Raw genomic sequence first — 13,392 nt, 5'->3', positions numbered from 1 at the left:
TGGTCGGAAACTACGAATCCCAGGATGCTCCGCCGCGCAGGGGCCTAGAGCTCGGCGCGCGACCCGCCCCGACGTGCCCGAAGCCTCCTCCCCGGGAACCAGGAAGACGCCGGATACCCGGCCCGCCGAGCCGCGCGGGGCCTGCCGGGAATTGTAGTCTCGTGGCCTGGGAGTGCCCGCTCGGGAATCTCGGCCGCCGTCTGGGGGCCGCGGCGGCGCGGCGCGCGTGCGCAGTGCGCGGGGGCCGTCGTGGGCACCGCTCGGGCAAGTCGGCGCCGGTGGGAGCGCGGCCGGGGCGGTGCGGGGTCCGGGCGGAGGCCGCGGAGAGCCGGCGTGAGGAGCGCGGCGTGCCGGGCGGGGCGAGGCGGGGCCCGGGAGCGCCGCGCCGGCGGAGGGAGCAGGAGGCGGCCGCGGTCCGCCGAGGGGCCGGCGGCGCTGGTGAGTGCGGGGCGGGCGGCGGGCGGCGGGCGGCGGCCTCTCCCCTGGCGCGCGCCCCGCACCTGGGCGAGGCCGCGGGCGCTCACCTGCGCCGGGACCGGCCGGGCGGGAGGGGCGGGTCCTGTCCCCGCGGCGCCTCAGTGTCGTGCGACCTCCGGGCGTCCGGGCGGCGAGGGCGGGAGGCCTCGGGGGGACCAGCTTCCCGGGGTCGGCCACCCAGTGCGGCCGCGCCCTTCTGCCGGCCGCCCGCCCCGCCCCGCCCCGCCCCGCCTCCGGCTCTCCCGCCGGCCCGGCCCCAGCGCTGCGCCGCGGGCCCACCTTCGGGCGGCGGGTCCGGGCTTCAGGGCGGGTCCGGGCTTCAGGGCGAAGCTCGCCCTTTGGGACGCGCCGGTCCCCCCGGCCCCGCCCTGCGCCCGGGAACCGCGCGGTCTGAGCGCGTCACCTTCGCACCTGCGGCTCAGGTGGCGGCGGCGGCGGCCGGCGCCCGCCGGGGCGCGCGGGGCGCGGAAGGCGCCGGCTGGGGGAGGCCCAGCTGTGCTCCCCGCGGACCCTCCCGGGGAGACCGTCGGAGGGGGCCTGGGGCTCAGGGTCCGAGGGGGCCCCGCCCGCGCCGAGCGTCCGGGGGTGAGGAGGGAACCCCGACGGCCGCGCGGGGGCAGGTCGCGCGGAGGCGGAGGTGGGAGGAGCAGGCCGGGCCCGCCTTCCTCACCTCCGGCCGGGACACCTGTTCTTCCCGGGCGGTCCCCGCCGCCGCCACGAGGGCGCTGCCCCGCGCTCGCTTCCTCCCCGGAACCCTCTCCCCGGGGCTCGCGGGCGGCGGGGACGGGCGGCCCGCAGCTCGGGAACCCCGCGCCCCCCGCGCCCTCGGCTGCACCGTGTGCGTGTGTCATGCCCTTGAAGCACTTGACAGCAAAATGGGGGCACGCCTTCCTGGATCCCGGAGAAAAGCTAAAAAGTCCCTTTTGTAAAACGGCGGCTCTTCTTCACCATCCGAAGGGCTGGAGTTGTTATTTCAAAAAGGGGTGCGACTCATTCGGACGGAAATGCCTGTTCCACACGCAAATCTCCATCTTAACAGACTATGGCACCCCCCTCCCCCCCCAAAAAAAAAGAGAGTTTGTTGAACCCCCTTTCCGAACGGCCACATCTTCCCACGGGAGTGCAGTCGGATGCGGGTGCGCCCACGCAGGGGTGGGGGCGAGCGGAGCGGGCTCGCTGTGCCCGTGGTCCCGGCCGGTTCCCGGAGGAGCCACCGGCGTCCGGGGAGGTGCTGATCGGTCCTTTCTGGCCACTCTCCGGGGTGAGGTGTGTGGACTGAGACTGTCTCGCTTACGATGAAGCTGCGTTTTATGGCCGCTTTGGGGGGCGGGGGGCAGGCTGTGCCTCACCCCCGCGGTGGGGGCGGCCGGGAGGGACCGCCAACAGGATGAGCGCACAATCGCTCGGAAGCCGGGCGGGCGGAAGGCCCTTTCAGAGGAGCGGGACGGTAAGAATAGCCGGGCTTTGTTTGGGCGGAACCGCGGGCCACACTCCGATTGTTCCTGGGGAGGCTGCGATGGTGTGGGAGATCCTGAGAAAGGACTTGAGAAAGATGGGAGCATTGCATGTTTTTATAGGCGCTTTTCCCCAGAAACATTTAATGCAGCTTTAAAGAAAGAAAGTTCTTATAGTCACACTGCGAAAACCAGTTATTTTGACTCCATGGTAATTTATAACCCAGAATGAAATCTATGAACTAATTTATTAGAACAATTTAAGTCAGAATTCGCCATTGGAATATTGCTTGATGTTAAATAGTTGCTCTCTTTTTAAAAATGTATTTTTTTTTTTTATTGATTTCAGAGAGGAAGGGAGAGGGAGAGAGAGAAACATCAGTGATGAGAGAGAATCATTGATCGGCTGCCTCCTGCACGCCCCCTACTGGGGATCGAGCCTGCAGCCTGGGCCTGGGCCCTGACCGGGAATTGAACCGTGACCTCCTGGTTCATGGGTTGATGCTCAACCACTGAGCCTCGCTGGTCAGGCATTACTTTTTGTTCTTATTTAAATACCTCTGACATTGAAGAATGGGAAAGGCCCTGGTCGGTGTGCTGAGTGGTTAGAGCTATTGCCCACACACCAGAGGGTCTCAGGTTTGATTCCTGGTCAAGGGCAGGTACCCTTGTGGTTGCAGGTTCGATCCCAAGCCCCCATTGGGGCGTGTGCGGGAGGATGTGTCTCTCTCCGCGGTTCCTCTCTCGCTCTCTCTCCCCCCCCCCTTCCCTTCCCCTCTCTCTCCTCTTCCTCTCCCTCCCTCTCACCCCCATTTACTCTAAAAAATCAATGGGAAAATACCCTAGGGTGAGGATTAGCAACAACAACAAAGAATGGGGAAGATAATGGTTTTCTGAATAGAATGTAGTGATTATTCAGATGTGACCATAGTTACTCATACTCTGCTTTTATTGGTAGAAACTTTCAGGTGTTAGAGCAGTAACTGCCTCCGCTGTGAGCGGAGAGCGGAGACCAGCACCATTTCACCTGCTGGAGCCTTGACTCTTGGTAATGTTAGAATTCCCTGTTACATGTCAAGGTGACTCCTCTCATTCAGATCTCCAGTGATACAATAAAATGACTTCGGCAGGAGGTAAATATGAAAGTTACTCTTCATTCTTCTGACCACTTGTGAGGACACACATTTGGAAACTGATGTATCAGAAGCAGGTTCTTCAGGCAGACACATGGGTCGCTGTAGATGCTTGTCTATAATGCTTAGTTATTTTTAGGAACATAAAAATAGGGGGTGTTTTTATTTAAAACTCAAAATTCCTGTTGATAGTTGTTACAGCCATAGGACTCTCTTAAGCTTAATGAGTGCCGTTAAGCCATTTGAGCTCGAAGTAATGTTTCTTCTGGTAGCTCCTGTGTGATAGAACGTATGACCTGGTAATTCCTGACGATACGTCAGCAAACACGCCTGCTGTGTGTTCGGTGAGCCTTTTGCTTAGACGGAGTGCGTGGATTCAGGAAGATAGTGTTTGGGGGTTCATAGCGTAAGCTTTTTTGAGCTGGAATCTCTGTTGAACGTGAGAGGAAATCAGTCATTTAGGATCTCCTTGTCTGTAAGTCTGAGGGTCTGCAGTATTTTTTCCTGCGGGAACCCTGGAACCGTACCTGCCGCGTCAGTCTGGCAGGGGTGCCCTCCAGCAGCTGTGGTTGCGCCCCTTCATGTGGCTTAGACTTGGCGAGGGAGCCATGGAGCCCGGTTCTGGGTTCTGGGTTCTGGGTCCGCGGCCCTCTTCCTGAGAAAGGGCGGCCACGGGCACTGAGGGGACGTGGAAGCAGTGGCCCACGGCTCACGGCTCACCCGGACAGGTCCCCAGGGAGCCCCGGGCCAGGCGTGCCTCCTCCCCCTCCCAGGGCAGTGGTGCTGCTCCGACTGTCCCCGCTGTTACACACGCACACACACACACACACCCCGGTCTTTCCCGACACCCACCGCTTTTCATTGTGCTTTGTAGGGTGCCCCTCTCCCCCTCGCCCTGCCTCATGGCATCAGGGGCAGATGACCGCTTTTCCGCATGTGCAGCTGTTAAAAGCTCCGCTTACCCTGTTTCCGGTTAAACCTTCAGTCTCCTGTGCAGTGGGAAGCTGTTCTCCCTGACTTACCAGGGTTGGGCCACTTGCTGCAGGAGCCCGTGGGTGGGGCGGGGGTGTGGTGGGCCCCGGGTGAGGGCCTTCTTGGCCCTCCTCTGGGATCTCCTGGGTGGGGACTGGTCCGAAGAAGCAGTGAAAGGACAGCATTTCTGACCTGGGAGTATCAGCTCTCTTACCGCCTGGTCGTGGTGGCTCAGTGGCTGAGCGCCGACCTATGAGCCAGGAGGTCACGGTTCGGTTCCCAGTCAGGGCACGTGCCTGGGTTGCGGTCTCGATCCCCAGTAGGGGGCGTGCAGGAGGCAGCCGGTCAATGATTCTCATCCACGTTTCTCTCTCTCCCTCTCCCTTCCTCTCTGAAATCAATAAAAACATATTTAAAAGAATAAAGCTCTCTTATTTGACAGTGGCAGCCAGGGTCCTCCGACAGGAGTCCACGCGGGACTTGGGTGAGAGTGTGCCGCAGCGCCCTCGCCCAGAGTGCCCAGGCCTGGCGTTTGCTACCTGCACTCCCCTCCTGGCCTGCTGTCCGCCCTCCCCGGCTCCTGGAGCGCGTGTGCCGAGGTGGCTGGGAATGTTCTCGTGCGGCCAGGCTTTGTCCATGCCAGCGAGACAGCCCCGGGGGTTACCTCCTGCAGCCTCCACGGAACCCACCGACACTCCTTTCCTCGTGACGCCCAACGGTGGCCTGCAGGCTGCTCCCGTCGGCCCCCTCCTGACCCCGCGTTTCCTGCGCAGACACTGAGCTGGAGAACGAGGTGCCGACTCTCCTGTAGCCCTTCTCCTCTCGCGAATGATGCTCTGGGGTGTCCCCTGCCCGTTTGGGGTGGGTACCCCTCCGTTCCCTGTGCTCTCCCCGAAGACTTGGAAGACTTCTGAGTGCGTCCTCTCTCTGTCAGCTGCTTGTGTGGTGTGGAACGATGGGGAGGCATTGGTCAGGGTGCTGGAGCCCAGAGGTCTGTGGGGGAGTCCGTGTGGGCTCCCCAGAGGTTTGTCCCGATGTCCACACATGCTCAGCTGTGTGTTTGTCAGCAGTTTGGGGAGAATCAGGATGGTCTCACCCAGCATCCAGTTAACAGAATCGCAAGGTCCTGAGGGCCTAGCCAGGTCTCACTCTGCAGAGCTTAACTCCTTTCTTTTTCTTTTCTGTCTCTGACTTTTGTTTTCATTTTTTGGCTTACTTCCTGGTTCCTGCCTGATGAAGTATTAACTACGAGTTTGTTAATTTATTGCTGATTGTATTATCACTAGAGGCTTGGTGCACGAATTTGTGCACAGGTGGGGTCTGGCAGCCTGCGCCAATCAGGCTGGGCTGGCCGGGGGGAGGGGCCATGGGCCGTTGGCCGGCCCCGCCCCCTGGTCAAACTCCCAGTTGAACTCCCAGTCGAGGGGACAATTTGCGTATTAGCCTTTTATTATATAGGATATGTTAGAGCATAAGTAATGCTGAAGGATAAATATTGGGAGGTTTTAATCATATAATTTTATCTAGTCTTGCCTCATACTAACTTGACTAAAAATGATACAAATCCAAACAGAAATATAGTGTTTGAACCTTTTTCCTTCTGTCATCTAAACAAACCAGTCCGATAAATCTGCTGAATGATTTCTTGTCTGATGAGGAAAATGCAGGTTTGTTTTTGGAAAATTAAACATTCAGATTAGTTGCAGTAATTACGGGTTTCTTAATACTTCACTCAACAAATTGTTCCTGAGTGCCTCCCATGTGCCAGCAGCTGTTTAGGCATCAGAAAAGCACTCTTAAACAGCAACGCAAGTCCCTGCTCTCCTGGAGCCTGAGTTCCAGCAGAGAAACTAACTGTCAGTAAGGAAGGACTCACCCTTAAAGTCACCCCCCCTCCCCCCACCTGCCGAGCTATGAGCTGTCCCAATTTCTTTTCTTCTTTCTTTCTTTCTTTCTTTCTTTCTTTCTTTCTTTCTTTCTTTCTTTCTTTCTTCCTTTCTTTCTTTCTTCCCTTTCCTCCCCTCCCCCTCCCCCTCCCCCTCTCCTCTGGCTGCTTTCACTTAGCAAAGGACATTTGAGATTTACCCATGTGGTGTGTATCAGTCGCTTGGTCCTTTATGTTGCTGAATAGGCTTCCATTGTCCAGGGCGTACCAGAGTTCATTTACCAGATGGAGCGACATTTGGGGTGTTGGTGCTTTTGCCAGTTGTGGACAATGTTGCTATAAACATTGCCATGCAGGTTTTTTGTGTGAATATAAGCTTTCGATTCATGTGGATAAATACCTAAGAGTGGGATCGCTGGGTCCTATCGTAAGAATATGTGTAAGTTTGTAAGAATCTGCCAAACTGTATTCCCAGGGTGCTGAACCATTTTGCATCCCTCCATCGGTGTATGCGAGAGTGTTCATTTGTTCATGCTTGTCAGCATTTGGTAGTGTCAGGTTTTTTGTTTGTTTGTTTTTAGGTGTTTTTTGTTTGTTTTAGCCATGATAGTAGGTATGTGGTGGCATCTTACGGTGTTTCTTTGCAATCCCTTCCTGAGTAATGATGATCATCTTTTTATGTGCTGATTTACCATATATAGATATATTTCTTTGTTGGCTTGTCTTCATGTTTTTTGCCCATTTTTCTATTTGGTTGGTTGCTTTGTTATTGAATTATAATAATAATTCTTTGCCTGTTCTTGGATATCGGTCACTTTGAGGATAAGTGTACTGGATATTTTCTCCCATCTGTGGCTTGTCTTTGGATTTATTTATTTATTTGTTTATTTATTTATTTTTTCTTCCTTTTTTCTTTTGATTTCTTAGTGCTTCCTTCAAAGAGAAGCTCTTAACTTTAACTCCGTCCAGTGTAGGAGCCGTCACCTGGCCCAGCTCCTCGCGTGTTGTCTGAGGCGTCTGGCCCCCGGGGGCACAGGGTCCTGCAGACTTGCTCCTGGTGTTTCTGGGAAGCTTTCCCCTGCAGCCTTTACGGCAGAGCCCTGACCATTTCGAGCTGATTTATTCCACACGGACAGCGGGTCGTTTCAGCGCCACTCGCTGAAAGACCGTCCTTCCCCGTGGAACTCCTGGGCATCTTCGTTGAAAATATTGACAGACACGTGTGGTTCTGTTTCTGGGTGCTCTTTGGTTTTGTTGATTTGCTAGAGGCCCGGTGCACGAAATTCGTGCACGGAGGGCGTGGTGTCCCTCAGCCCAGCCTGCACCCTCTCCAATCCGGGACCCCTCGAGGGATGTCCGACTGCCCGTTTAGGCCCAATCCCGGTGGGATTTATTTATTTATTTATTTTTTCTTCCTTTTTTCTTTTGATTTCTTAGTGTTTCCTTCAAAGAGAAGCTCTTAACTTTAACTCCATCCGGTGGGATCGGGCCTAAACGGGCAGTTGGACATCCCTCTCACAATCCAGGACTGCTGGCTCCCAACTGCTCGCCTGCCTGCCTTCCTGATTGCCCCTAAATCGCTTCTGCCTGCCAGCCTGATCACCCCCTAACCACTCCCATGCCAGCCTGATTGATGTCTAACTGCTCCCCTGCCAGCCTGTTTGCCCCCAACTATCCTCCTCTGCCAGCCTGGTCACCCCTAACTGCCATCCCCTACAGGGTTGATTGCCTCCAACTGCCCTCCCTTGTAGGCCTGGTGCCTCCCAACTGCCCTCTCCTGCTGGCCATCTAGTGGTGGCCATCTTGTGTCCACATGGGGGCAGGATCTTTGACCACATGGGGGCAGCCATATTGTGTGTTGGATTGATGGTCAATCTGCATATTACTCTTTTATTAGATAGGAGGATAGAGGCCTGGTGCACGGGTGGGGGCCAGCTGGCTTGCCCTGAAGGGTGTCCTGGGTCAGGGTGGGGTTTCCTTGGGGCGTCGGCCTGGACGAGGGGCCTGTGGTGGTTTGCAGGCCAGCCACGCCCCTGGCGACCCAAGCAGAGGCCCTGGTATCTGGAATTTATTTACCTTGTACAATTGAAACTTTGTAGCCTGGAGCGGAGGCCTGGGCCCGCCAGAGTGTGTGGAAAGCTTGGCTTCTTCTGTTGCTGGGGAAACCCAATGGTAGCCATCTTGGCTGGGGTTAATTTGCATACTCGCCCTGATTGGCTGGTGGGCGTGGCTTGTGTAGCGGAGTGGTGGTTAATTTGCATATTACCTTTTATTAGAGAGGATTAGCGCTATCTTCTCACTAGCCCTCCCATCTTTGTTGCTGTGGCTTCATTGTAAATCTGGAAATCAAGTAGTGCACGTCTGTTCGTCCTAACGGAGTTTTCACCGAGTTAAACTTCCTGAGCCTTTAACACAGAGCCAGTTAGAGAAATCCATTCTGCTGCCGAGCGGTGCTGGTACACGGGCCAGGCACACCAGGAAGGAGCCCCGCTCGTTTCTGGAGAAAATGCCTGTCAGCACTGTCTTTAACCCACGTCCTGGTTTCCCCGTTCATCAGCACAAGAGCAGTGCCGGCCCCTCAGGACCACGGCATGCGCTGTCTCCGAAGTCTCTCTCCTGTCCCTGTAGCCACAGTTCTGCTGAAGAAACGGCTCTGTGTCCTGGCCCTTCCCGGTGTGGCTTTGGTGACTGAATCCAGTTTATCGGGTTCCTCGGTGCCCTTCACGTCCTGTCGATCGGTGGTTGGGAATAGGGAGCTCGAGAGACCTGGTGAGATCAGGTGACAGCTTACTCGTGGCTACGGCGTGTTCACGCCATCGGCGATGCTGCGTTCCATCAGGAGGCACGGCGTGCCTGCTTCTCTCCACGATGGTCGCTGCCTTTGTTGTGACTCGTTTTAGTTTTAAGAATTGAGAGGTTTGGAGCGGCAGGGCGGTGTGGAGATTAAAGACAAGCCGTAGAGTCCAAGGATCTGGGTCTCGTTGTGGTCCGTTTCCTCCTGGTTCTCTCGTCTTGGGAACGCACTTCCTCCTCAGCGGTAAGTTTCTGTCTGAAATGGGAAAGTTGGTGCTGCTCAGGTCACTTGGAGGGTCACGTGAGACAGTGCGTGGAGGAGAAGCGCAGAGCCCAGCGCACAGGAGGCGGCCAGTGGAGTTCGCCTCTGTTGGTGTATTTACAACTATCCTGGCGCAGCCTGAAAGGGAGACGCCCCTGACTTACAAGTGAGGAAATGCAGGTTGGGGTGGCTGAGTCTTCGTTTAGGGAGAAGTAAGTGCTGTGGTTACTCGGGTGAGGCGCTCAGCCTCCTCCGTCCTCACTGAGAACCGCTGCCCTTTGTAACCACTCACAGCCCCTGATTTTAGAAGTGACTTTGCCAGGCTTTGTCTGTGTTCACCTGGCCCGGCTCCCACCCGGTGTCGGAAGCGGGTTGAACAACCCTACCATCGCACAGTGTGTCCTCACAGCCACTGAGAAGTACTGACCCTTGGTGTTTTTGTCTTACAGTGTGATGTGCAAGCTCAGAAATGCCTTATGTGGATCGTCAGAATCGCATTTGTGGTTTTCTAGACATCGAAGAAAATGAAAACAGTGGTAAATTTCTTCGAAGGTACTTCATCCTGGATACCAGAGAAGATAGTTTTGTATGGTACATGGATAATCCACAGGTTTGTAAAATCCAAGGGCTTCCTTCCTTCAAAAGCATGCCGGAGTTTCATGGTCAGAGTGTTTGACGTCCTGTGGGGTTGGGATTTGTCTTCCAAACGGTATGTGTTCAGACTGGTTTCTACGCGGGCACTCTCTCCGCCCTGCCCCCAGCTCCTGCTGTCTCATTTGAGTTTCACAAGATGAAACGAAGTTTATTTGATAAAAATGGATGCGTCACATATGCCTTTCCTCCCGGGAGAGAAACACGAGCTCTGGTGGAAAATTAGAATCCTTCGATGAGTGGTTGCCGACCTTTCGGACCTCACGGACCACAGTCCGCGGGCCACCGGCTGGCGACCGCTGCTTTCGGTGTGAGCCGCCGTCTCCGGGTGGCGACTGTCCTTTGGAAACACGCTGCGCTCTCGCGGACACTCGCGCGTGATGTCGGCCTTTCGCCACGTCGTGTGAGAGCTGGCGTGTCAGCCGGTGCGGCGCCCTTCCTGGTGGAAACCCACTCGGTTTTATTGGTGTCTTGTGAGTCGCCGGGGGTGATGTTGTAAACGGCGGATGAGAGACCTGGGTTAGAGATCACCTGCCGGGCAGCTCTGGATCTTCCCTGCCTGAGACTCTGTAGTAATTGGGATGAGTGTTGCCAGGAAGCATGTGCAGACCAAGAGATGAGTGAGTCCCTAGCAAACCTCTGAGCTGTTCTGGTCAGTGGGCTCCTTGTGCAGGCGAGGAGCCTGCGGCCGGGGGAGCAGGCCGGAGGAGGGTCTGTGCTGCGCAGGGCGGACTGGATCCGACACCGGCCTAGCGTCTTTACTGCCCTGCACCGGCGAGGTGAGGTACAGCGTACACGCTCACGCGTTTGTGTGTGTTCATATAGAATTTGAGTTGTCAGCCTCCTGAATGCAAGAAACCCACGTACCCTGGTCTTCACCTTCCTGTTGTTTGGACTGCGTTTTGCTAAGAAGTACCTGTTCTGTGTGAGACGGCTGTGTTTGTTCTGTGAGCCGTGATCCAGTTCCGGTGTCTTCTCCCCACCAGCCCTCCCTTTGCCCTTTGGCTGTCCGTTACGTAAGTCCAGACCTTTGTCCTCACGCAGCCTTTCAGGTTTTGGAGGATAATTTGTATTTTAATTCCGATGATAGTATTGGAGTGCAGGCTGTGGATGAGACTTTTTTTTTTGCCAGGAACTATCTTTTCTCTCCTTATTCTTTTTTAAAAAAAATATATTTTTATTGATTTCAGAGAGAAAGGTAGAGGGACAGAGAGATAGAAACATCAATGATGAGAGAGTCATTGATCAGCTGCCTCCTGCACGCCCCCCACTGGGGATCGAGCCCGCAACCCGGGCATGTGCCCTTGGCCGGAATCGAACCTGGGACCCTTCAGTCTGCAGGCCGACGCTCTATCCACTGAGCAACACCTGCTCCGGCTCTCCTTATTCTTAAGAGCTCACTGACCCCCAGGTGGACTGCCTCACCTCTGGGTGTAGCCAGCTGTCCTGGGGGGCAGTGACCTGGCTACGCAGCCACATGATTCACACCTGTGTTTACCTGACGAGAGGCAGTGGCAGGAGGAGGGCAGCGCAGTCACAAGTTCATCTTTACCTTTGCTTTTAACGTCGAGCCGATTCCTCCCTTTCACGGCCCCACCTTTTCTGTGGCACAGGCCCCTCCCAAACCCTTTCCGAAGCCAAGGGGAAGCCACCAGTCCCCGGCACCTTCTCAGGGCCGTGTGCCGGGCCCCTGCCTGGGTCCTCACCCCCGCGAGGGTGCGCACTCTGCTGCTTCCCTCCGGCACGCGTCTCCACGGGACCTGGCCGACCTGCATCTGGCTTCTCCTGGGCTTCATGTGAAAGGCCTGGGTGGCTTTTCAGTCTTCACATGTCACAGGTCTGCTCCTCAGAGCCCCGCCCTCTGTCAGGACTGCCCCTTCACGGAGCTGGAAGACCCAGGCACCAAGCAGGACGTGCTCCGACAGGGAAGGAAGCAAGCGGGTGGGGAGAGGGGCTGTGGCTGCAGCCGGCGGGGGGAAGCCTTCCCGGAGGCGGTGACTGAGAAATGGACCTGGAGCCACAGGTGACTCTGGCCCAGAGGCGGGGCCGCGGCCTGGCTGGCGCCGGGAGGCTGCATGTTCAAGTTTGCACTCAGCCAGGTCTTCACAGGAACTCTTGGAACCAGATTTCTGTGGTGTAGTGAACACATGGGTTTTTTCGGATGTAGTGCAGAATTTTAAACCTGTCCTTGTACGCAGTTCTCAGTAAATGGGTCTCTTCACTTCAGCTGAAGGGAATCTTTTACAGCCTTCTGTCACTTTTAAATGTATTAATAAAGACTCTCATCTCGCATGAAAACTTTAGTAAAATGCCGTGCTGAGAGTGTTAAATTAGATTGAACCATATGAAGTTGCCAATGCTCCAGTATTTTCATGCACTAAAAACGGCAATTTCATATGATTCAACCTAGTTGCTTATGGCTACAGTGCAGTAACGTGTTATACTGACCACCATAACCCTAGTAATGAAAGTGCATTCATTTGGCTCACCTGTTCTTAGGGAGCCATTTTTCCTCTGTTTTGTTTTCTTTATCACTAGCCATTGATTTAAAAAACCCATCTAGTCTGTTCTTAGGGATCAGCTCGGGGCGTCCTGCTTGCTTGAGGGCGGGGATAGTGGTGGGAATCCAGTTACTGTGTAGCTGTATAGGAAGAGAATTCAGAGAAACCTGAAAGAGGTTTTCGGCAAAAAGTGCAGGAATGCGTAAGAACAAATGGCTTACTTTGCTTTTTATCTTAAACTAGCGTTCCCGTTGCAGGAAAAATCCTGCAATAGGGTTTCCTGCTGCACTCTACCCCGCCCCGCCTCCGCTCCTCCCTTGTCCTCCGGCCCGCCTTCTCTGCCAGCCTGCCCCGCTCTCCTTCCTTCTCCCCCGGCCCCGCCTCTGCTCCTCCCTTCTCCTCCCCCTCCCCCCCGGCTTGCTTGCTTCTCCGCAGGTTTGCTCCCTTCAGCATCTCTTGGCTTCTTTCTAAGCTGTCTTGATATGCAAATTAGCCGCCATCTTTGTTGGGGTAATTTGCATACTCGTCCTGATTGGTTGGTGGGCGTGGCTTGGGCATAGCGAAGGTGTGGTCAATTTGCATAGTTGTCTATTATTAGGTAGGATGTCACGTTAGTTTATTATTTCCTGTTCATCTTCCAACAACATCTTTTGAAACCCACATTTTTCAGTTGAACGTGGCAGCCGCCGTGCTGGCCCATAGGTACTGGGTACTTTGCATGGCTTTCATCCCCAGCTCCTTCTCTGTCCTTGTGCTGTGGCTAATCGGTGACCCCACTTCATGCAGCCCCAACATAGCTTCTCACTCCTCCGCACACAGGCTTAGAGCTGCGTCATCCGGTTAGATGAGAGGCGTGTGGAGGACTTAGAGGACATGATCGATTTTGAAGGGAAGGGTAGCAGTGTTTGACAAAAGTCACTTTGGCCCTAGCCAGTTTGGCTCAGTGGATAGAGCGTTGGCCTGTGGACTGAAGGGTCCTGGGTTTGATTCCAGTCCAGGACACATGCCCGGGTGCGGGCTCAAGCCCCAGTAGGCAGCCGATCAATGGTTCTCTCATCATTGATGTTTCTAGCTCTCTCTCCCTCTCCCTTCCTCTCTGAAATCAATAAAAACATATTTAAAAAAAAGTCACTTTGGTAGTAATTAGAAGGGCCTGAAGACATTTTAACACTTAATTCCCTTATCCCAAATTTAAAAAGCAATCAGACAAAACCCTCTAAATGTAAAACATTTTGTATAAGAACACAACCATTTAAAAGTTACC

The 13,392-nt window shown here is 55.0% G+C and overlaps 1 protein-coding gene across 4 annotated transcripts in view; it reads left to right on the top strand.

Annotated features, from left to right (window-relative positions):
- Nucleotides 1-372: 372 nt before the first annotated feature.
- The window catches only part of PLEKHA1 (pleckstrin homology domain containing A1), a 35,540-nt gene continuing 22,520 nt past the window's right edge, over nt 373-13,392 (top strand). Inside the window, exons 1-2 of one of the 4 annotated variants that reach the window (XM_054728716.1) lie at nt 373-438; nt 9,426-9,586. In XM_054728716.1, coding sequence (XP_054584691.1) covers nt 9,446-9,586 — 141 coding nt within the window. In that variant the 5' untranslated portion in view covers nt 373-438; nt 9,426-9,445. Of the gene's footprint in view, nt 439-2,124; nt 2,143-2,974; nt 3,065-9,425; nt 9,587-13,392 lie in introns of those variants that run through there. The other 3 variants (XM_054728717.1, XM_054728715.1, XM_054728718.1) reach the window with 3 other exon arrangements.

This window comes from Eptesicus fuscus, chromosome 17 (assembly GCF_027574615.1).
Source record: "Eptesicus fuscus isolate TK198812 chromosome 17, DD_ASM_mEF_20220401, whole genome shotgun sequence".
NCBI lineage: Eukaryota > Metazoa > Chordata > Mammalia > Chiroptera > Vespertilionidae > Eptesicus > Eptesicus fuscus.
Note: the sequence above shows the minus strand (reverse complement) of the source record. Positions and strands in the feature narration are given on the sequence as shown.